The sequence below is a fragment of the Falco peregrinus genome, chromosome 1, assembly GCF_023634155.1.
Source record: "Falco peregrinus isolate bFalPer1 chromosome 1, bFalPer1.pri, whole genome shotgun sequence".
Taxonomy (NCBI): Eukaryota; Metazoa; Chordata; class Aves; order Falconiformes; family Falconidae; genus Falco; species Falco peregrinus.
The window spans coordinates 129,715,884-129,743,317 of NC_073721.1; the positions used below are offsets into that span (position 1 = coordinate 129,715,884).

Below are 27,434 nucleotides of genomic sequence, written 5' to 3' on the forward strand. Positions count from 1 at the left end.
GTTCGCTCATTATGCTAATACCTTGCGTCTCGCCGGGGCCGGCAGGCTGACGTCACCAGCCCGCTGGCGGCCGCGCGCGCGGGTGGGGGGCGCTGAGCGGAGAGGCCCGGGCCGAGCCGAGCGGGGCCGAGCGGCGCCGAGCGGGGCGGGGCGGGGCGGGGCGGGGCGGCGGGCGCCTCCCGCAGCGGCGGCGGCGGCGGCGGAGCGGGCCATGGCCGCGGCGGGCAGCGGCGTGGCGGCGGCGGCGGCGGAGGCGGGGGCGGCGTTCAGCACCGCGAACAGCGGCCGGGTGAACGGGCTGAGCCGCCCGCCCGGCGCCATCGCCATGAAGGATCACGACGCCATCAAGCTCTTCGTGGGGCAGATCCCGCGTAACCTGGAGGAGAGCGACCTCAAGCCGCTCTTCGAGGAGTTCGGCCGCATCTACGAGCTCACCGTCCTCAAGGATCGCTTCACCGGCATGCACAAAGGTACAGGGGGCTCCATGACTGCCCGCGGGGCACGACCAGGCAGGGCGTCCTGGGGCGGGGGGACGCCCTGAGGTGGGGCACCCGGGTGTGGGGCACCCCTGAGGCGAGGAACCCCTCGGGTGGGACGCCCTGAGGTGGAGAGTCCCAAAACAGGGGGACCCCTGAGGTGGGATGCCCTGAGGTGGTGCACTTGGGTATGGGGCACCTGTGATGTGAGGAACCCCTCAGGTGGGACACCCTGAGGTAGAGTGCTCCAAAATAGGGGTACCCCTGAGGTGAGGAACCCCTCAGGTGGGACACCCTGACGGGAGGCACCCAAATATGGGGCATCCCTGAGATGAGGTGCCACTTGAGGTGGGACACCCCTGAGGTGAAGGCACCCAGCAGGTGGGACACCCTGAGACGGGGCACCCATGATCTGGAAATACCTCTGAAGTGAAGACACCCTGAGATGGGGCTCCTTTGAGATGGGGATACCCCTGAGGTGGGGCCCCCCTGAGTTGAGATATTCCTGAGGTGGAGGCACCCTTGATCTGGAGGTGCCCATAAGGTGAGGATACCCCTGAAGTGAAGGTACCCCGAGTTGGCGGCACTCTTGAGGTGGAGGTACCCCTGAGGTGGGGCACCCTGGTATGGGGCACCTCTGAGGTGGAGGCATCCCAGTATGGCACACCTCTGAGGTGAGGGCACCCCTGAAGTGGAGGCACCCTGGTATGGGGCACCCCTGAGGCGGGGACACCCCTGTATGGAGCACCCTGGTGTGCCGCTACCCTAAGATTGGGGTACCCCTGAGGCAGTGGCACCTGAGATGGAGGTACCTCTGGGATGTGGACACCTGCCTGATATGGGAGCACCCACCTGGGGTTAGGGTGCCAGCCTGGGCTTGGGAGCTGCCGTCTGGCTTGGGGGCACCCCTGCGGCCAGAGCACCCCTGGGCTGGGAGAACCCTAATGGTGTTTAGGGCACCTGCCTGGGTTGAAGGCACCTGTCTGGCATTGGGGGACTCATGTGCGTTTTGGGCACCCCTGCAATGGAGGCACCCACCCAGGATACAGGCGCCCACTGCAGATGGGGGCACCCACCTGCCTGCCCCCCTGCCTGTGCTACGCCCCAAGTCTCTGCAACACAGCAGGACTGGGGTCGCTGCTGGCTTGGCTAGTGTCCTGTCATGGGGTGCAGAGCACCTGGCACCTCAAGCAGTGGCACACTGAGGGTCTCACGTCTGCACTGCCAAGGTCTTTGCAGAACCCCCAACCATGAGCTGGGGATCCGTGGCACCAGAGCAGGGTCAGGGCACCCAGAGTGTCACCTGGATGGGATCTCACACTCCGCATATTGTCACCAAGCCCCTGTGCCACGGGCAGCGCCCCTTTCACAAGGATTTTCTGGGAAGATGAAACTTGGCACTTGCAGATGCCGCCACGTTGGTGCCCTTAGGCCATGGGGCAGCTGCCCAGACGCCATTGATCTCGGCACCATGGCCTTCAAAATGTCTCCAGGTACCTCTGAAGCTGCTTGTGAGCCCCAAACAATGGGATTCACACCTTGCCAGGCCCCCTTGGCACTTCCTCCAGTGTGGGCTCCAGCTGCTGTGGCCCAGATGTGTGATTTAATTGCAGACACTCCTCTAATTTGAATAGCATCCTTCTTCCTGGCAAGCCTCCAGAGCAGGATTGCTCCTGCTCCAGCCCTCCGAACTTCCTGGAACACCTGAGCACTGTCCACATTGTCAACTGCAGGGGAAAAGGGGGAAAAAAGGGAGGAAAAAAGACTGGAGAGGAGGAAGTCAATGTGATTACAGATGGTAAACACTGGAAATGGCACCAGGACTGACGTGAGCTGCTGCGCTGACCTCCCCCTTCCACCCGCAGTGGGATAATATTTAACCAGGGGAGATCTCTCCTTGCTCCGTGTGAGGGCAGATGTCCCCAACACCCTGAGGTGGGCGAGGGTCCCCATCCCTCGGTGTCCCCCCACCCCACTGCTGTGCTCCCTCTCCTCCCAGGCACACTGATTGTACTTATTAAGAGTTATTAATACTTAATCAGCTGGCGGATTTAATTGTGCCAATATTAAAAATGCATCAATGTCAATTTTATTCATTAAATATTTACTTTGTTGAAGGGAAACTGTTTTGCTGCTGTTTTAATATCACTTTCAGATGCTTTTGGATGTGACCCCAGCAAATTGGGGGGGAGCCCTCGGGGAGGGAGCAGTGCAGCAGCCGCATGGGGACCCGGGATGCTCCCATGGGAATGGGAGAGATGGTGGGGAGAGGACTGGACCCTGTTCCCTGGGCTCGCTCATCGCCGCCAGCTCCAGGCGAGTGAACGGCTCGGCAGCGTGAGTCAGCGTGGGAAAACCTCGCCCCAGGCGTATTCCTGATTCCCGAAGCGCCGCGATGTCGGAGGAGCCAGAGCATCTTCACCACATGAGTCTCATCCCAAGGAGGATTCTTAGGGCCAGGAGAAGTGTGGCAGCAAGCAGGGATGCGTGGCCTCGAAGCCTGGAGACCACCTTCCTGGAGGGCTTTGGCTGCAGCTTTTTCCAGAGCCTGGGGCTGGAGTGCTGCTGCCTGTGTGCTGCAAGACTCGCTGCCTGCTCTTGCCTTGCTCCTTCCGTCCTTCTGCTGCCCCATCTCCCACCCTGTTTCAGGGCTGAGCTCTGGCCCTGCTGGGAGCAGCGCCCACCTAGGTGCCAGGGTGCTGGATGTCAGAGTGCCAGGGTACCAGGATGCCGGGGTGCCAGGGTGCCACTATGCTAGATGTTGGTGTGCCAGGGTGCTGGATGCCACAGTATGATGGTGCTGGATGTCAGAGTGCCAGAGTGCTGGGTACCAGGGTGCCGTGGCGCTAGATGTCAGAGCGTCAGGGTGTTGGGGTGCAGGATGCCAAGGTGTCAGGTGCCAGGGTGCCGGGATGTTGGATGTCAGGGTGCCAGGGTGCTGAGACACCCTAGTGCCATATCAGCTGTGCTGCTGGCTCTCCACATGCCCAGGGCTTTGTGGCTGTGCCGGGCTGGACACTGATCCCATCTCCCCGTCTCCGCAGGCTGTGCCTTCCTCACCTACTGCGCCCGTGACTCAGCCCTGAAGGCACAGAGCGCCCTGCATGAGCAGAAGACGCTGCCTGGGGTAAGTGACACTGGGGGGGGGGGGATGTCAGGGTGAGCTGGGGCGGGGGACGGTGACACCTGCCTGGCGCACGGGCGCAGGAGCCACTTCCAGTGGCCACAAACCAAGGCATTGATTTTCCTGCCGCCCGTGTGCTGTTGCGCTTTCTGTGGGCTCCGACCTCCCGAGCTTAACAAAGTGAAAATAAATATTTAATTATTCGCCTAAATAAAAATCAATAGGGCCGCTGGTTGGCTGGGGAAAGCGCCGGGGCCCATGAATATCAATCCCTGCCTTGGGTGCGCGGAGCTGCCAGAGGGGGATGAGGTTCACAGGGACATGGCTTCCTGAACCACACTCTCACTGGCAGTGCTGTGCATCAGTAGGTTTAAGAGTTATCAGCCCACTTTGGCAACCTAAAGGAGGTGGGGGATCATACCTTGCTGCGGGGCATGGGCTTGCCTGTGTCCCCTTCTCCACACACACACGCATGTGCGAGATGTATGGCTGCTGTAGCTGCTCACTTCTCACCCTGCACCCTGTGTCAGGGCGAGCAGAGGGGCCTGTGTGAGCACATGCTTGCACGTGGGCGTGCAGGCACATCCCTCTGCGTGGGCACACGCCTGTGTGCACCGTCTGTGTGTGTGTGCGTGCAGCGGTGCTTGGGTGTGCATCTGCTGGGGTGCACAGCCACATCTGGGCAGGTCTCTGTGTGTGTACACCCCTGTGCTTGTGCACACACGCCTGTGCCTGTGCACAGCCAGTGCTTGTGCTCACACCTCCATGTGCACACCCCTCTATGCTTGTGCACACCCTTCTGCTTGTGCACACCCCCTCCCTACAGCTGTGCACACCCCCGTGTACTTGTGCACACACCCTCTGCAGCTGTGCATACTCCTGTGCTTGTACATGCGCCCCTACGCTTGTGTACACTCCCGTAGCTGTGCACACCCCTCTTTGCTTGTTTACACTGGTGTGCCTGTGTACGCCCCTGTGTGCTTTTGCACACACCCCTGTGCTTGTGCACACCCTTCTCTGCTTGTGCACACCGGTGTGTGCTTCTATACACAGCCGTGTGTGCCTGTGCACACCCCTCTCTGCTTGTGTACAGATCCTCGGCGCCTGTGCCGCCCCCGCGGCTGTGCGCACCCCCCACTCCCCGGGCCCCCCTGCCCTGCCGAGGCCCCGCCCCCGGCGCGGAGTGGGGGCGTGCCCAGGCGGGGAGGGGGCGTGTCCCCATCGCGGCCCCTCCCCTCGGCTCGGCCCGGCCCGGCTCGGCCCGGCTCGGCGGGGCTGCGGCCGCCCCGCCCCCTGCCCCGCCTCCCGCGCGCCGCTGCGCGAGCCGAGCCGAACCGGGCCGAGCCGAGCCGAACCGAGCCGAACCGAGCCGGGCCGGGCCGGGTCATGCAGCTGCCGCAGGTGCCGGCGCCCGGGCCGCGGCCGCCCGTGCTGTGGGTGCCCGCCGGGTCCAAGATCCTCTGCATCGAGGTAGGGCCCCGCCTTTGTCTGCCGCCGGCTCGGCTCGGCCCGGCACGGCCCGGCCCGCCCTGTGTGCTGGGGCATCCGCACCCGCGGGGTAGGGGTGCTGCGGGGTGCGGGCTGCCGGCACCCGCGGGGGGGGTCTGCCCCGGGGTGTTTGCCCGCGGGGATGGGGGTGGCGGCGCGGGGGCTGTACCTGCTGCCGGGGCCGGGGGGCGGGCAGGGGCGCTGGGAGCTGAGTGCGCTTGCACGCCGAGGCGGGGTGTGTGCATGCCTGGGTTGCTGCCATGGGTGTAACTGCTCCACGGGTGGGGATGGGGTGGTGTTGGTCAGCGGGGTGCCCCTGCACCCAGGGGTGCTGTGTGCGAGGGTGGGTGTCAGTGAGGAGGGTGGGTCTGCACCCGGGGAGGGGAGCGGAGGGGTGTTGGTGAGGGGGGTGTGAATGCCTGCGTTGGTGAGGAGGGGGGATCTGCGCCCGGGGATGGGGTGCAGTGTGTTGGCAGGGCGGTTGTAGGTGATCAGGGTGTATTTGCACGCAGGGATGGGGTTTGTGAGCTTGTTTGTGTGCGTGTTGATGAGGAGGGTGTATCTACATCCAGGGATAGGGAGGGTGTAGGCAGCGGGTTGTTGGGTAAAAGGGTGTATCTTGCACACAGGGATGCTGTGTGTGAGTGTGGGTGTTGGTGAGGAGGGTGTATCTGCGCCCAGGAACGGTGTATGTTGTTGTTGTTGGGGATGCTGGTGAGCAGGGTGTATTTGTGGGCAGGGACAGAGTGTGTGCCTGCCTGTGTTAGTGAAGAAGGTGTATCTGCACCCAGGGATGGGTTTGTGTGTGTGTTTATTGGCCGAAGGGTGTATTTTTCCAGCCTGGGTTTGTGTGTTGGTGGTGTGTGTGGTTGCAGGTGTGCAAGGGGATGTGTCTGGGGGGGTGTTGCACCCACAGATGGTGCAGGGGTGTGTGCGTGTGTGTTTGCGGGGGTACGGTTTTGCACCTGGGGTGTGCACAAGTGGGTGTTGATGGGGAGTGGCAGCACCCAGGGTGATGGATGTGCAAGTGTGTCGGTGGCTCTGTGTGTGTGTAAGCTAAAGGTGTCTTTGCACCCAGCGATTGTGTTCATGGTGATGGAGTGTGGGTGTACCTGGGCCTTGAGGGGTGGCAGTGGTGTGTGTGTGCATGTGTGCACGTGTGTGTGCACACACTGGGTGTGAGCAGGGAGCAGAGAGTGCGTGTGTGCGTACAGGTGTTGCATGGGTTCCCACACTGTGGGTGCCCGGTGGGGGAGCTGACCAGGTGTGCGCAGGGCTCAGGGGTGCGTGGGTAGTGGTGAAGATGGGGTGCGGGTGCTGCTGGGGGGGAGCCGTGGCCATCCAAGGGTGGCATCCAACATTGGGTGTCTGTGTGTCTGCAGGGCTGCTGGCAGTCCCACTGTGGGTCCCATTGCCGCAATGGGGAAACTGAGGCAAAGGGCATTGTGTCCCTGCCTGGCATGGATGTTGGCACTGGCTGTGCACCCTGGGGTGCGTGCCTGTGGTTGTGTGGGATCCACAGCTGCGGAAAGGGTGCTGTGGGCATTGTGTGAGTGTGTGGCTGTGAGTGGGTGGGTGCTCATGAGGGCTGTGGGCTCAGGGTGTGCAGGTGTAGGGGTGTCGTGTGCAGATGTACACAGGGCTGGGTTGGGGTGGATGTGTGTGGCTGCACGTGGGTGTGTAGTCATGCTGGGACAGATGTACGGTTGCGCATGGGGCTGTGTGGGTGCAAGCATGCGGCTGTGTAGGTGTACAGTTGTGTGGGGTATGCTGAGGCGAATGTGCAGGTGTGGGTGGGTGGATGTGCACGGAGGATGCTATGTGTGGGGCTGAGATTGTGCTCAAGAGGTGTGCAGGAGTGGGAGTGTGGCTGTGGGGGATGTGCAGTTGTGTGTGGGGGTGTGCTAGGATGGTAGTGCACCTGTGCAGGGTTGCACGGGGGTGTAACTGTCACCAGGTCGGCTGTGTCCCCTCTCTGTGAGTTCAACCCCAGGGCTCTGGCAGGGTGTTCTCATGATGGGAGGGTGTTCCTGTAATGGGTGGCTGTCTGTACCCAAGCACCTGTCTCCCTGCACTGGGTGCTGGCTGCCTGGGTGCCCCCAGGGTGACGTGGACACCAGGCTCCTATGGGCACCTGCTGCTCCAGCATCACCCGGTGCCTCCACCTCAGCTCACTGGATGCATGGTGGCCTGCTGGGTCCTCTGGCTGTTGGGCAGGAGGAGGAGGGGACACAGAGGAAGAAGCAAGGGCCAGAGAAGCATCCCTGTTCCCTAGGGCCAGTCCCCTGGCAGTGATTGACCCTGGGCTGGCTCTCCCCCATGCCCAGGCTGTTGCGGGGCTCTGCATTTGGGTGGGGGGCAGTGCCCGAGCAGTCAGGAAGTGGTTTAGCAACCAGCAGTGACCCCCTTGGGCTGTAGCACACCAGTGGTTTGGCCATGGGGTGCCGTAGCTGGGGCTCTGTGGGGCACCCATGGGTGACAGTGGCTGGTGGGTGCTGGGACACCCCAGACAGGGTCTCACGTGACTCTGGATGTGCCAGTGTATTCTTGGGGTGTGCGAGGATGCAGGGAAGATGAGTGGGAGTTGGGGGATGGATGGGTGGATGTGTGGGTGCTGTGGGGGTGGAGAGATGGGTGCTGTGGGAGTGGAAGGATGGGGGATGGTGGATGGGGGATGGATGGGTGTTGGGGATATGGAAGGGTGCTATGGGGCTGAGTGTTGATGGGTGAATTGGTGGGTGAGTCCTGGGGGGAGATGGGTATATGGGTGATTGTGTGGGTGTCATGGATGGGTGAACGGATGGATAGGGCCTGAGAGGTGGGCAGATGGGTGGGTAGTTGTTTGAGTATTGGGGGATCGATGGAGGGCTGCTGGGCAGTGGTGGGTGGCTGGGTGATTGTGTGGGCACAGGAGCATGGTGCAGGGGTGCTGTGGGGACAGCTGGACAGGTGGGCACAGGGGAGGTCTGGGTGCCCATGCCATCTGCCTGTGCCAGGGGAGCCAGTGCAGGGGGGCACTGAGCACCCCAGGGAGGGCACGGAGCAATGCTGGGGGTGCCAAAAACCCATTTTGGGGGTGTCCACAGGCCAGGGTGGTTTCTCCCTGGTGCGGTGCGGCAGCCCTGGGGTAGGTTAGCTGGTCCCCAAGGCCTGACATTTATAAACATCAGCCGCTCCCGGAGAATCAATACAGTTTAATAACCGGCGAGCAGAGATGGGAGACACATCAAAATGACACTCTGCGGCTCCGTAAATGTTATTCTAAATCATACTTGCTGGGTTTATTACATTAAGCATACAGCAGTGGGCATGGGAAATTTATTCCATCAAAGGCCATTGCACTAGGAAATGGGACTGGTGGGTCGGTGGAGGGGGGGGCAGCAGCTCCCCCCCCCCAAAAAAAAAAAAAAATGAGGTTCCCTCCTCCTGGCCTTGGCAGGGACTTGGGGGACAGGGGGATGTTGGTTCTACGGGTCTCCATGCTGTCACAGCCTCCTGGGTTTGGGGTGAGCCGGATCCTACCCTGGTGCAGGGGATGGGGTGGATGTTTGGGGACCGGTGACATGAGGGCAACTGGGTGGCCCTGTGTCCCTTGGTGCTACCCCATAGCTCCTGGGGACTTGGTCCCCGCCCTGGACCATCCCCAGCTCTGCGCTGACATTTCTCCCTGCGTTTCCCTGGAGATGAGGTGGTTGCTGTGGAAACCTTCCTCCTCTTCTTCCTTAGCCATCCTCTTCCTCACCCTGGGGGGAGGGGGGGGGGAGGGCCTGGCGCTGCCCCCACCCAGCCCTTAAATTTGGGGACCCCCTCCAGGGGTGCACAGGGGGACCCCCGGGGTAGGGGTACACACCCACATGGGTGTGACAGCAGCACGCGTGTGTCTGGCTGTCCTTGTGCATGCTCCAGCCGTGTATGTGTGTGTGCACACCCGCCCTGTCATGCGTGACATCCTGCCGTTGCCGTGACAACCCCATTGAGCACATGGCTCAGGCTCCGCAGCATCGCGGGGGAAGCACGCTTGTTGCTGTGGAAACGGCCGTAATTGTAGCATTTTTCGGCTAAAAGAGGGGAAAAAGGAGGGGGAGAGAGGAGGAGAAATGGCTCTGTAGGGCAGCGGGCCAGGGACGTGTGCACCAGCCCAGCATGTCCTGCTGCACATGCGTGTCACGCTTGCAGGTACACACAGTGGCAATGCACAGGAGGCTGAAATTGGGTGAGAATCAGGAAAAGAAGAGCAGTGGTGGTGCTGCCAGAGGGGCTGGGGCTGTCTGGGTGCTGCTGCTGCCTCTGCAGTCCTTTGCAGTCGAGGAAAGCGGGCAGGCAGCCAAGGCTGGCACCAGCAGCCCGGCGGGCACCTGCAGCACCGGGTCGGTACCCATCCCTGGGGCCATAGTGTCATCTGCCACCCGTGGCATCCCTGGTTCAGCGTGGCCACGAGCCTCAGCTATGTTCTTGCGGGTCCCTCCGCTGCTCCCCACCCTGGCTGCCTGTGCCAGCCTGTGGCCCAGTCCTGCTCTTCCCCATGGAAAGGGTTCAGGGGGGCACAGCACCGTCACTGGCCATCCACTTCCGCTTGTGTGTTGCAGATGAACCGCCCCATCCAGGTGAAGCCGGCCGACAGCGAGGGCCGAGGAGGTAGGTCCCTCCTTCCCCGGCTGCCCAGCGTGGTCAGGGGGGGCAGGGCCATCCGGGGGGTGATGGGGGAGATGGTGGCATCGGGGATCTGCCACAGGGAGGTTTGTTTGCAGAGAAACTTGTGAAAGGAGCTGCCTTTCCCAGTGGCATCCAAACCTGAGCACAGAGCAAACGCAATCTCTGCTCTCCCTGCTCAGCCATCTGGGGGGAATGTCCTGATGTCATGCTGAGAACATCCTGATGTCATACCATGAATGTCCTGACATCATGCCAGGCAGGGTGCCAGCCAGCTGCTCTCTGACAGGCTCTTCGTTTATCAAACAACCTAATTACCTGCCCAGAGCTGCCTGTGGGGACCCTGACAGAGTTGAGGTGTAGGAGTTGGCCATGCCTGGCCCCAGCCCCTCTCAAACAGAAACTGCCACCCCCCCAAATTCTCCGTAGGTGTTTGCAGCTCACGGGGCTGCAGCATTTCCAGGCTGAGTTGATAATTTGGGCAAAATTGCAGGGATCGGATCAAAATCCCCTGATGTTCCTGGTGCCACAAGCAAGTGCTGGGCGCGTAGGCAGGCTCGGATGTGCAGGATGCTTGCGTGGGGCTGCCCGCCCTCAGCAGGATGGCTGGGGTAGATATCCCCCCTGTTCAAAACACATTATTAAACACGCTGCAAGCTGGTCCCGGCACGTCCCAGAGGGACCTGGCAAATAAATTACCCACTTACTGAGTGTAATTGGTGAAGGATTAAAAATCGATGAGTGAGCTCAGGCGCCCGGCTCTGGCCCCCTTGCCCAGGAGGCGATGCTCGGCTGCCAAGCCCGTTCCCGCAGCCGCCTTCACTGGGAGATGGTTTATGTTTAACTAGACAACACATGAGCCCTATTCCCTTAACTAATTTTCCTGGTACCTTAACGGACAGAGCATTAATCGTCTCCTGCCATTATTTATTTATTTCCCCGGCAACGCTCTTGACAGGGCACCTTATTTTCTTTGTCAAATGCCATTAGCGCGCGGTGGGAGCGCGCGGCCGTGCAAGACAGATGCTGGTAATAATAATGAAATTCTCATTATTTACTCTCCCTTCTCTCGTGTTTGGGTTATTTATGTCCCCTGGGCATGGTCAGAGGCTGTGGGTTATTCTGCAAGTCAATCATGCAAAGGCAATCACCGCTGTTTTGCGGGGTCTCTTTGTTTCCCAGTCGCATCCCACATCAGTGCCAGGGAAGCTGGCTCCTCCATCCTTGGAAGAAGCCCTAGCTCCGCTCCCTGAAGCAGGAGCCGGCTCTTCTCAGCTTCACCCCTTAGCAATTTTCCTGCAGGAGAGGTTTTCTCACCCTGAGTGTTTTGTAGGATGGAGGTGATAAACCCTGCATCTTTACTGCTGGATCGGCATTGCTCCCTCCCCAGGCTCTGGTGTTACCTGGCTCTTTCCCCTCCATGCACTGTCTGCAAACGGGATGAGGGGAGGGGATGGTGAGTGACATCCCACTCTCTGACGGGCTTGGTTTTGCTTTTAGAAGACAGGAAGCTCTTTGTGGGCATGCTGGGGAAGCAGCAGAGTGAGGATGATGTCCGGCGCCTCTTTGAGCCCTTTGGCCAGATTGAGGAATGCACCATCCTCCGAGGGCCTGACGGAGCCAGCAAAGGTGGGCTTTGGGGAGCCAGGTGAGCACCCTGTGGGTCGCCGGGTCCCACATAGGGTGTGAGCCGCCAGCTGGGCAGCGCTGGCTCCCACAGTGGTTGAATCCAACCTCTCCCATGTCCCCTTTCTGCCCTTAGGTTGTGCCTTTGTGAAATACGGCAGCCACGCTGAGGCACAGGCTGCCATCAACAGCCTGCACGGCAGCCAAACCATGCCGGTAAGTGCCAGGCTCTTGCCCTGCTGTGTTCGACCCCATGCTGCCTGCATAATCCAATGACCAGCTAATTTGATCCTCTGTCTAATTGGATCAAAATCCTACAGACTGGCAATTTGTTGGCCAGATCACCCCAAGGTTCATCCTTGCCTGGGCGCTGAGCCCTGGAGGTGGGTGTGCAGGGCTCATTCCCTCTGTGCTGGAGAAAGGGGCTGTTTAATGTAATGCCGAAGGTCAAAATTGTGAACGAGGAGGGAAAAAAGGAAACAGAGGTCAGGGAGCTGCCGCTGGGGAGAAAAAACAGCTATAATTAAACCTTGTATTGATCGCTGGTTGCTGCTGCCAAGCCGGGCACCATCCCCGGGGCCAAGGATGCTGCGGCTGCTGCAAGCCAGCGGGTCCCTCTCTGGAATGGGGAGACATTTCAGCGGCATTGCCAGGGTCCCACCATTGGCCCCATCTTCCCCCCATCTCAGGGTGCCTCGTCCAGCCTGGTGGTGAAGTTTGCGGACACAGATAAGGAGAGGACCCTGCGGCGGATGCATCAGATGGCAGGACAGCTGGGCATCTTCAACCCCATGACCATTCAGTTTGGCGCCTACGGGGCCTATACGCAAGCGGTAGGAGCTGGCGCTGGCCGGGACCTGGGGGTTCAGGGGAGCCCTGGGCGTGAGGAGCTCTGTTCTTGCCTGTGAAAGCCTGTGTGGGATTGTACCGGTGCCAGTGGGTACGGATGCCCATCAGGGTTGGTGTATCCCCATTTAGGAGCACAACAGAGGGCTTCACCCCCTCCCCAGGTGAGGGTGGCATGGCTGTAGGGTGCAGCAGTACCGTATATCACCCTTTTTAGTGTCACCTAGATGACCTCCTGTCCCTGGGTCCAGCAGTGGGTGGGTGGCATTTATCCTTCCGAGCCCCTATGCGTGGATGCAGAGGGGGAATGCTAATTTATCCTGCCCTGCTCCCCTCTTCTCTTTGCCTCTCGCTCGCTTTCCCCTATTCCTCCCTTTCTTTTCGTTAAGATCATGCAGCAGCAGGCGGCCCTGATGGCAGCTGCGCAGGGGACCTGCCTGAACCCCATGGCTGCCATTGCCGCTGCCCAGATGCAGCAGATGGCTGCCTTCAATGTCAGTGGGCTGGTGGCTGCCCCCCTCACCCCCTCTTCAGGTACGACCCCCCTCTGTTTGCCCCCCATCCTGCTCAGCATCCTCAGAGGGGGCTGCCAGCACTGATGCCTCCTTCACTAGGTACAAGCACGCCCCCCGGCATCAGCACGGCACCCGTGCCCAGCATCGCCACGCCGATCGGGGTGAACGGCTTCAGCCCACTGCCACCGCAGACCAACGGGCAGCCCACCTCGGAGACCATCTACACCAATGGCATCCACCCCTACCCAGGTAACCCTCCCTGCATCTGCCCGTGCTCTCTGCCACGTTCCCCCAGGGCTGGGGACACATGCTTGGCTCGTGCGGCAGGTGCCGGGGGTGCTTCCTGCCTCGGGAATGCGCTGGATGAACCAGCCGTGCACTGATCCCCACCGAAATCCCTCCTCCCGTGGCAGTGCCGCTTTTGTGAGCAGTGTGATGCTCCTGCCTTCTGTGAGACGGCAGGGAGCAGCCCTGCCCCTCCGCGGCAGTGCCCGACTGAGAGCCTCTCTTGTGGGAGCCGCTGGTCCCTGTGTTTCTCTTGCTTATTCTCTCTTCCTTCTCCTTTTCTTTTCCCAGCTCAAAGCCCCACCGTGGCAGATCCCCTCCAGCAAGCCTACGCAGGCATGCAGCACTATGCAGGTCTCAAACTTTGCTTTGCTCTTCTCCTCTCTCTCCCCTCTTTGCTTCTCACCCTTATTTTTGGGGGGTGAACGTTACCCTGGGGTTGAACCACAGGATTGGAGCGATGTGCTTGGGCACAAATTAATGTGGTGAGCACAGGGTGCCGTACCCTGCCAGGAGCTGCGGGGCAGCGATGGGAGTGACGCTGATGCAGAGCGCCATCCCTCGTCCCCAGTGACACAGATGCATTCCCCAAATGGCCCTCTGTGCAAATTTTGGATGGAGGAAAGTGAGTTTTAATGCCCACGGGGCTGAAATAACTCCATGGGGGAGAGCTGGCGGTGGTACCTAGGAGAGGGGGCAAGGTTTGGGCAGCGATGGAGAGCCTGCTCCATGCTGGATCCTGCCGACACACCAGCCTGCTGGTAGAGATGGCCATGGAGGCACCAAGACATCAAAAATCCTTGGATGTTTGTCATGTGGCCGAATCTGATGGCCAAGGAGATGGGCTGCAGAGAGAAGGGAGTCAAAGCATCCTGTTGGATGTACATCAAGCCTGGCAGTCATTTAATAATGAGCACTAACAGCAATTTTCAGATTTGACAGAAAATCAAGTTTCGGACCCCAAATTGTTGAGTTTTTTCAGCCAAAAGTGCTTGATTTCCTCAACCTTGAGGCCGTATTACTGCTGCCACCAACGTCGCTCCTGGGAGAGCCATTCCTATATCCCTGGTGTGCAGCGAGGCTGGGGCCATGCTGGCAGGGGTGGGAAGGGCAGAGCCAGCAGCCCTGGGGGAGGAGAGGCACCTCCATCAAGGGTGGCAGCAAGGGACATCCCTGTCCCCAGCCCTTCGTGGGGCTGGGGCAGGCACCAGGGTCTCAGCTCTGTGTTTCTCTCTCCCAGCAGCGTATCCCACTGCCTACGCACCCATCAGCCAAGCCTTTCCCCAGCAAGCGCCCATCATCCCGCAGCAGCAGCGAGAAGGTGAGGGGTTGTGGGGGGCACCCTGCCATGATGGGGTCGGTGACTCCTTGCTCCCCCCTCCAGGGGTGACCCCCTACCTCATGGCTGATGTGTGGCTGTCCTTTGTGTGTCACCCAGGTCCTGAAGGCTGTAACCTGTTTATTTATCACCTGCCCCAGGAGTTCGGGGATGCGGAGCTCACGCAGATGTTCTTGCCTTTCGGCAATGTCATCTCTGCCAAAGTCTTTGTGGACCGTGCCACCAACCAGAGTAAATGCTTTGGTAAGTCCCGGTGTGCGGCTCCCCCTGATGTCCCAGCTCAGAGGTCCAGCTCTCGCCAGTCCCCAGCTCAGGGGTCCTGCTCTCCTCGACATCCTGGCTCAGGGGTCCTCCTGTCCTCGACATCCCAGCTCTCCCCAGTCTCCATGTTGGGGGTCTGGCTCTCCCTGGTCTCTGGCTTGGAGGTCCAGGTCTCCCTGATGTTCCAGCTCAGGCATCCGTCTCTCCCTGACATTCCAGCCTGGGGCTCTGCCTCTCCCCAGCATCCCCACTTCAAGGGTCCGGCTCTCCCCAGTGCCCCAGCTCAGGGGTCCAGCTCAGGCAGCACTGACAGGTGACTGAAGCCACGTGGTGGCTGGAGCAACACGGCTGTCTGTCCCAAAGCCAAAGGGCCAGTTTTTGTCCCGCACCATGCCAGGGCAGAAGGATGTGTCCTCCTGCCGTCCCCTCTTACGCTGTCCCCTGTGTCCTTAGCCCAGCACACCACTTGCCACTGCCATGTCTGCTCTGCTGATGTGGCTGAGTGCCACCACTGCCACCTGTATGTTCTGGTGTGCAGACCTGTCACCCTGGTGTCCCCACCCTGGTACCTCCACAGGACTGCAGACCTTGGTGTCCCTGTAGACCCTGTCACTCCAGTGTCTTTGGAGGCCCCATCACCTCAGTGCTGCTGCAGACCCTGTCACCCTGGTGTCCTGTGAGCCCATGCATCCCATCCTGGTGTCCCCACAGACCTGTTCACCTTGGTGTCCCCGCATTCCCCATCACTTCGATAGACCCTGTCACCCCAGTGATCCTGCAAATCCCATCACCTTAGTGCCTCTGCAGACCACTCTCGTGTCCCTGTGGACCCTCTTACGCTGGTCTCCACAGACCCTGTCACCTCCATGTCCCTGCAGACCTTGGCGTCCCCAAAGATGCCATCAGCTCATCACCCAGTCCCCTGCAATCTGGGGCTGCGCTGTTACCCCACAGTGCCCCTCTCCCAGCACCCCAGAACTGGGGCTCCACCGGAGGCTGCGCGCAGGAGCATCCTGTGGGATTTCAGCGCCTCGGTTGAAGTAAAGCGGTAACTTGTGGTGTGACGAACTCCTCTGACGCCTCGTCCCTTACCCCCAGGTTTTGTCAGTTTTGACAATCCGACAAGCGCTCAGGCGGCCATTCAGGCCATGAATGGCTTCCAGATCGGCATGAAGAGGCTAAAAGTCCAGCTAAAGCGGCCAAAAGATGCCAACAGACCCTACTGACCCCTGCTCACCCTGCCCCTACGGAGAGGTAAGGGGCTGCGGGGGGGCTGGCCCTGCAGCACCCCATTGCGATGCTCCAGGGGACCTGGCAGTGGGGCTTGGCTCACCTAGAGCATCGCGGGTGCCGTGTTTGCTCCAGGAAAGTCCTTGTGTGCGTGCCGGGGCGTCTCTGCACCAGGGACTGTCTGTGCGTGTGTTTCAAACTCAGAATTGGCACCCCCTCTCCATCCCTCATCCCTCGGTCCTTCCTTCCCGCCATCCCCCAGGACACAGACTAATGGCCTCTTTGCTGTTTTGCAGGTCGGGCGTCCCGCGGTGTCTGACGACTTTCCCCTTCCCCAAGTGCAGTATCCAAACCTGTAACTCTCTTTCTTTGCAACACATCCCGGAGGAGGAGGAAGAGGAGGAAGTAGAGGAGGAGGTGATGGAGAAAACGGCGAAGAAGAGAGCCATTCTGGTCGTAGCTTTTCTTTTCTTTTTTGATTTTTTTCCCAAACCGGTCTTGTTTGTTACTTAACGGGAACAAGAGAGTGAGGAAGACAAGGAAGGAGGAGAGCAATGCGGCGTCGGGGCTGAGATTTGCTGCTGGCCGCTCGCCGGGACTCACTGAATCCCTCGCTGGGAGAAAGGACGACGGCCCCGGGCAGCCGGGGTACGATCCACCTTTGTTTTTTTTTTTAAAGCACTCATTTGCTGCTACTGATTTCCCAGGAGAAACGAGGAAAAGAGGCTCCAAATGGATTCTTAAACCAAAGCCGGTGGGATGGGACCAGCCTCGGGCGCTTCACCTGGAGGATGCTTGTTTGGAGAAAAGAAAAATGGCAAGATTTTCTTTTTCCCCACATCGTGGGGGGGAGAAAAAAAAAGGATCAAAGTATGTTGGACTTATAGAAGATATATATAAATAAGTATATATATATATATATCCCATGGAGCAGGGGGGCGGGACGCACGCTTCCCCCTGCTTGTCACTGGCACAGGGACATAGGATTACTTGTTTCAGAGTCATATCATTCCTTAGAGTTTAGGGACCAAAGGACTATTGCTTTTTTTAAATATATCTATAAATAAATTAATTTAAAAAAAAACAAAACACACAAAAAAACAAAACCAGGAAAGAAGAAGAAAAACAAACCAGAAATTAAGAAGGTTGAGAAAAACCTCGGGTGTTAAGAGCTGCAAGTGTTTCCTAGAGGGCTCGGTTTCGGGGGGCCGATTTGTGGGGCTCAAGGGCTCGGTTTTGGGGGCCAGTTCCTGGCCAGGGATGGGGGATGCAGAGGGGGGTTTCTGGGGGGCTGTGGTGGCTCCCCCAGCCCCGCGGCCCTGGCAGGAGCCGGCAGGGGGGGAGTCAAGCTGGTCAAAAGAGCCCCTCGGTCGCCTCCGGCAGAGGGCGAAGCGATGCGGTTCTTTGCATTTTCAGTTGGTTTTGGGGGTTTTGGGGGTTGTTTTTTTTTTCAGCCAAAAAAAAAAGAAAAAAAAGAAAAATGTGAGGTTTCGGCAGAAACAAAGCGAAGCAAAATAAACTTATTTTGTCAAAATCGTCACCTTGGTTGGTTCGTTGGAGCAATTGCTGCCGTGTCCTGTCACCCCCACTCCCCCGAGAAGATGACGCTGGGAACCCCTTTCTGACCAGCTCGACCCTGGCTGGGCCGAGGTGACACCAGGGGAGGAGGGTGGGTCTCTCGTATTTGCTTTTTCCCAGGAATTACCGTTTCCTGAAGGAATTCATGGCAGCTGCGGAGGGGACCAGGGCAGGACCTGGCCCCATGGTTTCACCTTCTGGCTGAGCAATGGGGAGCTTCTGGGTGACATTGGCACATCCCCTCGGTGGCTGCACCCGCAGACAAGCGGCTGCGGTGATCGGGGGAAAGGGGCTTGGTTGATTTTTTATTTAAGGGGGGCAGAAGAACCCTAAACCCCACAAATTCAAGCAAGAAGAGTGGGTAGCCGGCAGGGCGGGTGGTGAGGGGACAGCCACCTGCCTGATGCCCCCCCTGCCCCGGTTTGGGTGGCCCTTGGGGACATCACGCAGCCAGTTGGAGATGAGCAGTAGTGGACAGATGTTGGGGTCCCTCTGTAACTCCCTGAGGGCAGGGGACACTGCAGAGGTGACGCTGAGTGCACCCACTGGTGTGATGAGCCTGGCAGGTCTGAGCCAGTGACTGTTCCCAAACGAGGGTATTTTTTTAAGTCAATTCTTAACTTTCTTTTGAAACCCTAGCTGGTAATGACACCCCGGCTCCCGCAGGGCAGTGAAGGGCTGGTTTGGGGGATTCATTGTTATTGTTTTGGATCCCTGGGCCCCTCGAACGCCTGGCAGGGGATCCCTGTGTCCCTGCCGGGCTGGCCGGTGTCCCCAGGCGCCTTTGGGTTGATGCCACCTCTCAACGGCTGGTATTTCAGTGCCGAGGCCTCGTGCTGCTGCGATTGACCCGAGAGCTGCTGGGGCATGGGGAACCGCGGTGGCACCCCATCGCCTCCGCCAGCCCTGCCACCTCCGCCAGCCCCGCCGCCTCCTGGTCCTGGGCCGAGCCCCAGGGCATCCCGGCGGGTTCGTGTGGGTCTGGCTGTAGCGGGACGAGCCGTGCTGCCACCGCCTGCATCGGTGTAGTCGTTGGGATCGGTTTGGGCCAAAATAAAGCGCATCCCTGGGAGGCCGCCTTCCCATCCTGCAGGTGAGTCTCGGCCAGCCCCGGCCCCTCCCCGGTGCTGTCCCATCCCTGAGGCACTGTCCCTTAGCAGCGTGCTCCCTGCTCCATGCCACCATCCCTTTGCCGGGTGTGACAGTGGTGTTTCCCTCCCCACAGCCCCAGGCAGTTTAACTACACCGACACAGATTCCTTTACTCTTTTTTTTTTTTTTTTTCCTGTGTTTTTTGGGTTTGTTTTGGTTGGTTTTTGTTTTCATTTTTGTTTTTTTGCTTCGGTTTCTCCTGGTAGATAAAAACCCCATTGCTACTAACTCCAGGAGGGGCGGCCACTGGCCACACCAGCCCCCACAGCTCCTTCTCCACACTGCCACAGGGTCCGGGACACTGGGGGACGGGACAGGGAGGGGACAAGGGACGGCTAAACCCGCCTGATGCTCACCGGATGCTTGACGCCTATGTACAGGGTGGAGCTGCGGCGCTGGCCCCCGTCTCTGCCCTGCCCAGGAGGCTCGAAACCCACTTGTCCTTCCCAGCCTCGCCCGGGGTCTTCACTCGGCGCCGGGGGTCCCAGGGAGGTCCCCACCGCCCTCAGTTTGTGTACACCTGAGTCCCAATCACACGCATGATCTCCTTCTGGATTTTGGGGTCCTGAGTATTGATGTTGGCATCTCCCACTTGGCCATCTTCGTACCTGGAAGGGGAGAAAGGGGGGTGAGGGGGTGTCCCAGGGGTGTCCCATGGGTGTCCCACGGGTGCTGGCCAGGTGGGTGCAGCCTGGGACTCACACAAAGAAGAAGCGGGTGCAGACATGGTCCGAGACGGGGCAGACCCAGATGTTGCCGTGTTTCTGCAGGTCCTTGGAGGTGATGACTGCCAGGGGAAGGGGCTGTCGGACGGGGGACAGGGACAGAGGTCCCTGCTGGGGGCAGCCTGTGGTGGGCACCCTCCCTCCCTCCTCCTTCCCCCTACCCGGTGAGCCAGGGATGCAGGTGCTGCCTGTCCTCCCCCCCCCGCCACTGTCGCCCCGCCACACGTCCCCGCACCTTCGCAAAGTGCGATGCAGTTCAGGTTGCGGCTCTGGAGGAAGCGGGACTGGATGGAGCGGGTCTGCGGGGAGAGCAGCCGTCATTACCTTTCCTGGCCAGGGTCGGCACACCCCATCCCCAGCACCCATGGGTGCCATGTCCCCAGCCCCACCCTCTCAAGGTGTCCCCCGGCCCGTCACCTGGGGGATGGTGTTCATCCGGTTGTACCGCTGCACCAGCTCGTCCTTGGAAGGCATCCGGTGCTGCCCTTTCCCCATCCCTGTGGAGAAGCAAAGCGGTGGCCGTCACTCCTGGGCAGAGAGCACCCTGGGGTGATGCAGGGACACATGCCACAGACGGGGACGGTCACGCTGTGTGCTCTCGCCCTGTGGCTGAACCCTGGGAACCCCCCAGAAGTAGGCACAGCGGTTTTTGGAGCCTAGAAAATGTAGGGGGGTTTAATTCCCTGGCGCATTGGAAAGCCCCAACCGGGCTGGGAAGAGGCTGGTGCAGGTGGGAAGGATGCGGGATGCTGCCCACTCCCGCACGGCTCCTCTGGCTGGCACGATGCCGAACGTCCCCGGGCCCATGCAGGGATTGGGATGGGAGCACAGGCAGGACTGGGCAGCGCAGGCAGCCTCTTACCTGAGTATCCAAAGGAAATACTGGAGATGGGGCTCAGATAGATGCCCTTGCCATAGGCTGCTCCATGCAGCTTGCAGGAAAACACCAGGGTGAGCGACACAGGGTCACTCCGACAGCTTGGGTACGGTGGCAGTGGTGGCGGCAGCCCAGCCTCGGCAGGCAGCGCACCCCCAGCTGCCTGCCCCCCTGGCTGCCCCCCTCCCTGCCCGCCTGCCTGCCCGGGGCAGGGGCCAGGCCCAGGGCAGCGTTACCTGCAGTTTGGTGTAGGAAGCGTTGACCAGCCCATTGCGGAGGATGGAGTGCCAGTTCTCAATGTGAGAGCCACTGGAAAAAGCCAGCCCCATGTCAGCCTGCCCCACAGCAGCCTGCCCCACAACGCCCGCCTGGGGAGCTCCCACAGCCCTCCCAGCAACTCACTGGAAAGCAAAGGTGCTGCCATAGAGTTTCTTGGCAGTGCGGAACCGGGCTTCCTTGGCCGGGGGGCTGCTGAGCAGGAGGAACTGGTGGGAGGTGTGCATGAACTTCAGCTGCTACCAGGGGAAAGGGAAGAGCAAAGGCGGCACCGGCAGGGAGCGAGGACAGACAGACAGACAGAGAGAGAGAGAGATCATGCACGGCAGCCTGGTCCCGTGCCCAGCCCTGCTTTGGCCATCCTGAGCTTGCCAGGAGGGCCTGTGGCGTTCCCTGTCTCCTGTCCCCCATCCCCCATCCCATGTCAAATACCCTCTGCCCTACACCCCACACCTGCCCCCCAATCTCACAGGCTGCAGGCCCCATCCCAAAGGCTGCATCCTAGAGCCCACACCCTCACATCACCCACCCCACATCCTTATGTCCCTAATCCTCCATCGCACATCCTACAGCCCACAACCCACACCCTGTATCCTACATTGTGTAGAGGAATGAAGCTGGGTTAATTATCATTGATAACATACAGCTGTGGGCTGGCTTCAGGGGCGGTGCCTTGGCTGATGCAGATAAAGTGCAGCTGTGGCTGGTTCTGTGAGGAGGCTGGGCAGCCAAGGAAGAGAGAGGAGGAAGAAGCAAGAAGAGGGAGGGAGGGAGGGAGAGAGTGCAAGCATGCAAGCATGCCCTGGATGAGAGGAGAAGGCAGGAGAGGGACTGGTATGAAGAATGTGTTGGTAGGAGATGGTAAAAGACCTTGTTGCAGCTTGATAGTTTGGAGAGTGCTGTGACAACATTGCACATCTCATATCCTACAGACTGCATCCTATAGCCTGTACCCTGCATCTGTATCTTATATCCCACCTCCCATATCGTATGTCTTGCATGCCATACCCTGCATCCTGCATGCTATAACCTATGTCTCACACCCTATAGACTGCCCCCTGCATCTTGCCTCTTACATCCCACGTCCCACACCCCATATCCCACATTCCATACCCTCTGCCCTGCCTGCTGCACCTGCACCCCACCTGGAGCCCAGCCAGGCCCCTTACCCTGCTGAGAGGCAGCTTGACGATGTGGGATCTGTTGCTGGAGATTATCCTTGGAAAGAGGAGGGAGAGGAGAAGGAAGGTCAGACAGGCTGGTCCCATGCTCCTCTGGGAGTGGGGCTGAGCTGGGAGCTGCACCAGAACCCACCCCAAGGCCGGTAGATGGTTGCAATCCCATGGGAGAAAAGGGCTGAGGATGCCTGGTTGCCTCCTACCCCATCCTGTCCCGGGGGACATGGGGCAGCAGGCAGGAATATGGGGCAGTGGGATGAGGTCACACCACCCTTGGCCTTACCACTGCAGGAGGGGATGGGCCAGGGGGTCTAGCTTGTCCATCTGCTTCTTGATCTCCAGGTAGGACCCCTGGCAGAGGCAAGAAGGGGTGTGGGTGCCTCCCCCAGCACCCACCCAACCACGGGCAGATGGTAACCAGCAACAAAATGCCACCCCTGGTGAAGGATCTCATGCTGGAGGGGTCTCACGTGGGGCCATGCTGGTGTACCTGTGTCATCTCCCGGATGGACATCACGCTGTCCAAAGCCTTCTGCAGCCGCTCATAGTTCTTCTTCTGCACACGGAGCAGCAGAGAGGCATCAGAGAGGTCCTCGGGGCTCCCCCAGCCCCATCACCCCCCAGCATCTGGGAGCGTTGTCCCCCCAGTGCTTACCTTGGGGTTGAAGGCAAGTGTTTTGGGGTCGTTGGGGTCCACCACGGAAGGGTAAGGCTCAAAGATGATGCTCTTGCGAGGGGACTCCAGGGCGGCACGGCACATGGCCACCAGCAGGTCCACCACCTTGGGGACAGAGTGTGGGGGTGAAGGGACAACCCTGAGGTGATGGTGTGGTCACCTGTGGTGTGCACCCCTACCTCAGCACCCGTGGCCACCTCCTCTGCCGCGCCGGACATAACGCCCAGGGTGTAGAAGGAGAAGACGCAGAGCTCCCGGGTGCACACCGCTGGCTGTGGAGGTGACAGGAGCCGTGGGGAGGGTCAGGGACAGTGACATGGGCCAAGAGCCCACACCTGCCTTGTCCCCATCACTGCACCTTGAGCATGGAGCCGTTCTGGAAAACATGCTGCTCATCGCACACCACGCAGTACTCATTGAGCGTTGGGATCCGCTGCTCCGCGTACTTCATGATCTGAGGGGGAGGACGGTGGGAGTCAGCCACCATGGCGGCTCCGGGCAGCGGGATGGGGCTAGGTGGGGTGTGGGGCAGCAGAGAGGATGCTCCTGGCAGTGGGATGGGGATAAATGGGATGTGAGACAGTGGGAAGAATGCTCCAGGAAGCAGGATGGGGCTCAGCAGGACACAGGGCAGCAGGGAGGTTCTCCGGCAGTGGGACAGGGCTGAGCGGGATGCAGGACCCTCACCTGGACGAGGAAGCCGTACTCCAGCGTAGGAACATTCTTGCAGTGGCCGCCGACCTGCGACGGAGCCGGAGCGGAGCCAGCTGCGTTATCCCCTTCCCCCCATGCACCCCCACCTCCACACAGCACCGGCAATCCCAACCCCGACCCCTGGCACAGCAGGACCCACGATGCACCAGCACCCTCCTGGGGCCACAGCTGCAGCCGGGCCGCAGCACCGAGGGGGAGGTAACACCCCGCAGGACCCCATGGCTGGTGCGCCAGCTTGCCCATGAGCACCCAAGGGTGCTGGGGACAAGGTGCAGGGGAGAAACCCTGCACCCACAACCCAAGGATGTCCCACCACCCCATGGCAAGTGATCTGACCCTGGAACTGCCCCCCGGAATCTGGGAAGGGAAAGGAGAGGAAAGCAAACCCCGAGGCGGGGAGGCACCCACCAGGATGTTGAAGGGGGCGACACCTGCCTGGGTGCTGGGGGGTGGGTAGCCGAAAACTTCCACCTTGGGGTTCTTCACCATACAGGAGACGGAACGGTTCATCAGGCGGTTGACACGAGCCTCGGGGATGCCCAGTTTGCCCTTCAGCACTGAATCCTGGATGACAGGGAAGCTGGGAGACCTGCAGGCACGGAATCCCCCTGAGCTCCCCAGCGTGTCACTGTCCCCTACTTCTCCATCAGCTGGTTCTGAAATCAGCCTTCGGCTGGTTTTTGGGAGCAACCTCCACCTCCTCGGGCTTTGGTAGGGAGCAGCAGCATTCGAGGGGTGAGTGGGGAAACTGAGGCATGGTGCCAGGTCCCCAGCCACCCAAGGGTGAGGGGACAGAGGTCCCTTGGGGACACTGTCAGGGCCTTACTTGGGAATGGGGGAGAAGATGCTGAGGCCAGCGCGAAACTTCTTGATGGTGCCGCTTGTCTTGAACCAACTGTGCCGCTTCTCCTGCTGGGTCTTCAGGAAATCGTTGCTAAGATGTTTCCATTGCTGAGATGTGAACATGCCCAGGATCCTGGCAAAGAGGTGGTATGGGTGCCTGAGCAGGCTGCCGGCACCCATGGGTGCTTCGGTGCCCACTGAGCCTGGTGCTTGGGTGGTCCGTGCCACCCAGCTCCTCTGCTTCCCCACCCAAAGCCAGCGGTGAGCCCATCATGGGGCTGCGTGGCAGATAAAATGTGGTGGCATGGGGACATGTGGCACCTTGCTGGTTTTTGGTCAAAATAGTGACACTGTGGACCACCCTGCCGACCACCCTTGCCCTGGGGATGCCCATTGCATTTTGGCTCTTACTTCTTCAGCTGCAGACCCAGCCCAAAGCCCTCCTTGTTGGATGGCTGGAAAACCTCGATGGACGGTTCTGCAGAGAGAGAGAGAGAGAGGACAAGCTGTCGGTGCCACCCACCGGTGTGCCCATCCCAAGGGCACATGGGGACATCATATCCTGCCTGTCCCTACTCACCGGGGCCATCGAGGTACTGGGAGAGGGAGAAGCGCAGGCGGAGGACGATGGGCTCCGTCCGCAGCACCTTCCATGCTGTCGCCACCTCCTCCTGCCGAGGGAGAGCTGTGATTCAGCGCAGCTGTGGGGACCCCCACAGGGGAGGGAAATTTGGGGACCCCCAGGCACATTTCCCCACCCTCCCTGTGCCAACACTGCTGGAGCAACCCGGGGACTCACATCGAGGAAGCTGATGTTCACATGGAGGTCAATGTCCACATCATCGATGGTCCCGTACTCCCTGTGAAGACACGTGGTGCTGTGGTGAGGCTGGCACAGTGCTGGAGTCGCTGCCTGGTGCCCACCGTGCCAGGGCAGGCAGGCCCGCGGGGCAGTGATGGCCACATGTGGCTCCCCGTGTATCAAGTGCATGCACCCCTGAGACCAGGACGGCAGTGGGAGAGTGCCCGGATTGTGGACAGGTGCCTGGGTATGGCACAACCAGGTGCCCAGGGGATGGCATGATCAGGTGTCCAGGGGATGCTGTGGCTGGGTGTCCTGGGGATGGCACAGCCGGGTGCCCTGGGTATGCCGTGGCTGGGTGTCCTGGGGACAGTATGGCTGGGCACCCAGGGATGCCTGAAGCATGGCACAGCCAGGTGCCCCAGTGATGCCGTGGCTGGATGCCTGTGTATGGCACAGTTGGGTGCACCCACCTGACGGCCACGGCATTCTCGCTGTAGATCTCCTTCACGGCCTCGATGTCGGCGTCCAGCTGCGGGTGACGGTACAGGTCGGCAGCGCAGGTCCCCTGCAGCACAGCACCCCGTGGCATCATGAGACACAGAGCTGCCCCTGCACACTCAGGCTCAGGTTGGGGGGCCCTGAGCCCCCCCATGGCACCCGTGGGACCCGTCACCTGTGGTGCCCACCTGGACGCCGTAGAGGAACTCCTCGGACTCATTGTCCCCGTCGGAGTCATCGTCCGTCCAGTACTGGCCCTTGAGGTCCTGAGGGGCAGAGGGTCGGGGGAGCAGCAGATTAGTGGGGCCAGAGGGTTGGGGGGCAGCAGGGATGGGGGGAGTGGAGATGGGGGGAGAGGGTTGGGGGGAGCAGGTTGTAGGGGAGAGGGTTGGGGGAGGTGGGTTGCGGGGAGAGGGGATGGGGGAGAGGGTTGGGGGGTGGAGTGGGGTGGGGTGGGTGGGTTGTGAGGGGCAGATTAAGGGGGAGTGAATTTGGGGGGTAGCAGTTTGGGGGAGTGGGTTGTGGGGAATGATTTGAGAGGAACAGTTTGGGCGGCATGGGGTGTAGGATGAGGGGAGTATTTTGGGGGGCTGTGGGATGGGGCAGTGGGATGGGAGCAGTTTGGGGAGCAAACAGGACGGGGGAGCAGTTTTGGGGGAGTGGGATGGAGCAATGGGATGGGAGCAGTTTGGGGGGCAGTGGGATGGGGGGCAGTGGGATGGAGCAATGGGATGGGAGCAGATGGGGGGCAGTGGGATGGGGGGAGCAGGTAGCAGGGAGCAGGATGGGAGGCAGCAGATTGGGGGAGCAGGATGGGGAGAGCAGGATGGTGGCAGTGGGGGACACACAGCAGGATGGGGACAGCGGGGGGGGGCAGCAGGGGACACAGCAGGATGGGGACAGCGGGGGGGGGCAGCAGGGGACACACAGCAGGATGGGGACAGCGGGGGGGGGGCAGCAGGGGACACACAGCAGGATGGGGACAGCGGGGGGGGCAGCAGGGGACACAGCAGGATGTGGACAGCGGGGGGGGGCAGCAGGGGACACACAGCAGGATGGGGACAGCGGGGGGGGCAGCAGGGGACACACAGCAGGATGTGGACGAGGGGCGGGTGGCCCGCGCACAGAGCCGCTGGGGGGGGCCTGGTCCATCGCGACAGAGTGGGGGTCCTGCCCGGCCCACCCCGTCCCCCTCCCGTGCCGGGGGCCACAGGGCCACTCAGGGCCACCGAGGGCCACCCGAGGCCCGGCTCCCCCCTCCTCCCGCCCCGAGTAGGCCCCGTCCCGCCGCCCTCCCCGCCCACCACCCCCGGGGCCTGCCGCCGCTGCCGGGCCCGGAGGGGGTGCCCGCGCCCCCCGCGCCCCCCGGCCGGCCCCCCCTCACCATCTCAGCGGCGCCCGGGCGGGCCTGCCACCGCCTCCATGCTGCCGGGCGGGCGGGCGGCCATCGGGCCTTGACGTCAGGCCCCGCCGCGGGCCCGGGCGCCACCGCCGTCACCCGGCAACGCTGCCGCTGACGTCACCCGTGGGGACCCCCGCACCCCCCGGTACTCCCAGCAGGGCCCCGGGGACCCCGGGCCCGCGGCGGCCGTGACACAGACCTAAGGGGCTGGCCGTGGGCCCCAGTGTCCCCAGCACAGTGCCCCCTGGTCCCTGTGGCCCCGGCTCAGGGTCCCGCATGGCCCCAGCACAGGGTCCCCCACGGGGTGGCCACGGTGGGTCCCCCCACGGCGTCCCCATGGCTGAGCACAGAGTCCCCAGCACAGGGTCCCCATGTCCTGGGCACAGGGTGGCCACCTTGGGTCCCCACATGGCTGCCAGGGTGTCCCCATGGTCCTGCTCAGGGTCCCCCATGGCCCCAGCACAGGGTGGCCACCTTGGGTCCCCACAGGGCTGGTACAGTGTCTCCGTGGTCCAGCACAGGGCGGCCATCTTGTGTCCCCACATGGCTGGCGCAGTGCCTCCACAGCCTAGGACAGGGTCCCCAGCGTCCCCAGCACAGGGTGGCCACCTTGGGTCCCCACATGGCTGCCAGGGTGTCCCCATGGTTCAGCACAGGGTCCCCAAGGCCCCAGCACACAGCGGCCATCTTGGGTCCCCATAGGGCTGGCACAGGGTCCCCAGTGCAGGGTGGGTACCTTGGGCCCCCACATGGCTGGCAGGGTGTCCCCACAGCCCAGCACAGGGCCTGCATGGCAGGTCCCCGTGTCACCAGTGCATCCCCAGTGTCACCAGAGTCCCAGCATGGAGCAGCCATGATGGGTCCCCAGCAT

At 61.1% G+C, this 27,434-nt stretch overlaps 2 protein-coding genes across 16 annotated transcripts; one reads left to right on the top strand and one right to left on the bottom strand.

Annotated features, from left to right (window-relative positions):
- Window positions 1–174: 174 nt before the first annotated feature.
- On the top strand, window positions 175–16,267 carry CELF6 (CUGBP Elav-like family member 6). Of its 7 annotated transcripts, none has more exons than XM_013295384.3 (13): window positions 175–470; window positions 3,521–3,603; window positions 9,675–9,723; window positions 11,239–11,367; window positions 11,501–11,580; window positions 12,054–12,197; window positions 12,600–12,744; window positions 12,825–12,974; window positions 13,302–13,364; window positions 14,251–14,331; window positions 14,449–14,592; window positions 15,709–15,864; window positions 16,137–16,267. In XM_013295384.3, exons 1-12 carry the CDS (start codon window positions 212–214, stop codon window positions 15,834–15,836), a joined length of 1,455 nt encoding a protein of 484 aa, XP_013150838.2. In that variant the 5' UTR covers window positions 175–211; the 3' UTR covers window positions 15,837–15,864; window positions 16,137–16,267. The 7 variants fall into 7 exon arrangements, with proteins under 7 accessions (XP_013150838.2, XP_013150834.2, XP_027635811.2 ...); XM_013295380.3 differs by having other exon boundaries at window positions 14,254–14,331; XM_027780010.2 differs by having other exon boundaries at window positions 11,242–11,367.
- Window positions 16,268–16,400: 133 nt separating this feature from the next.
- PARP6 (poly(ADP-ribose) polymerase family member 6) lies at window positions 16,401–26,829 on the bottom strand. Of its 9 annotated transcripts, none has more exons than XM_055789895.1 (22): window positions 26,546–26,829; window positions 25,350–25,427; window positions 25,134–25,228; window positions 24,658–24,718; window positions 24,439–24,529; window positions 24,270–24,336; window positions 23,842–23,991; window positions 23,424–23,604; window positions 22,989–23,042; window positions 22,660–22,755; window positions 22,481–22,573; window positions 22,281–22,406; window positions 22,116–22,181; window positions 21,909–21,976; window positions 21,617–21,665; window positions 20,574–20,683; window positions 20,408–20,480; window positions 20,157–20,226; window positions 19,712–19,791; window positions 19,530–19,593; window positions 19,272–19,372; window positions 16,401–19,177 (listed from the first exon to the last, which is right to left on the bottom strand). In XM_055789895.1, the coding sequence occupies exons 1-22, from the start codon at window positions 26,546–26,548 to the stop codon at window positions 18,905–18,907; spliced, it is 2,049 nt and encodes a 682-aa protein (XP_055645870.1). In that variant the 5' UTR covers window positions 26,549–26,829; the 3' UTR covers window positions 16,401–18,904. The 9 variants fall into 9 exon arrangements, 7 of the variants coding, with proteins under 7 accessions (XP_055645870.1, XP_055645878.1, XP_055645865.1 ...); XM_055789903.1 differs by having other exon boundaries at window positions 20,574–20,686; window positions 23,451–23,604; window positions 26,546–26,828; XM_055789890.1 differs by having other exon boundaries at window positions 20,574–20,686; window positions 26,546–26,827.
- Between the last annotated feature and the right edge of the window lie 605 nt (window positions 26,830–27,434).

Excerpts from the sequence above, each read along its gene's own strand:
- CELF6 (XM_013295384.3), top strand. The coding sequence starts at position 212 with ATGGCCGCGGCGGGCAGCGGCGTGGCGGCGGCGGCGGCGGAGGCGGGG. Across the intron at positions 14,332-14,448 it reads CCCGCAGCAGCAGCGAGAAG|GTCCTGAAGGCTGTAACCTG; the intron begins GTGAGGGGTTGT and ends TGTGTCACCCAG. Across the intron at positions 14,593-15,708 it reads CAACCAGAGTAAATGCTTTG|GTTTTGTCAGTTTTGACAAT; the intron begins GTAAGTCCCGGT and ends CCTTACCCCCAG.
- PARP6 (XM_055789890.1), bottom strand. Across the intron at positions 25,229-25,349 it reads AGTTCCTCTACGGCGTCCAG|GGGACCTGCGCTGCCGACCT; the intron begins GTGGGCACCACA and ends GCTGTGCTGCAG. Across the intron at positions 20,687-21,616 it reads TCAAGCTGCCTCTCAGCAGG|CAGCTGAAGTTCATGCACAC; the intron begins GTAAGGGGCCTG and ends TTCCCCTGGTAG.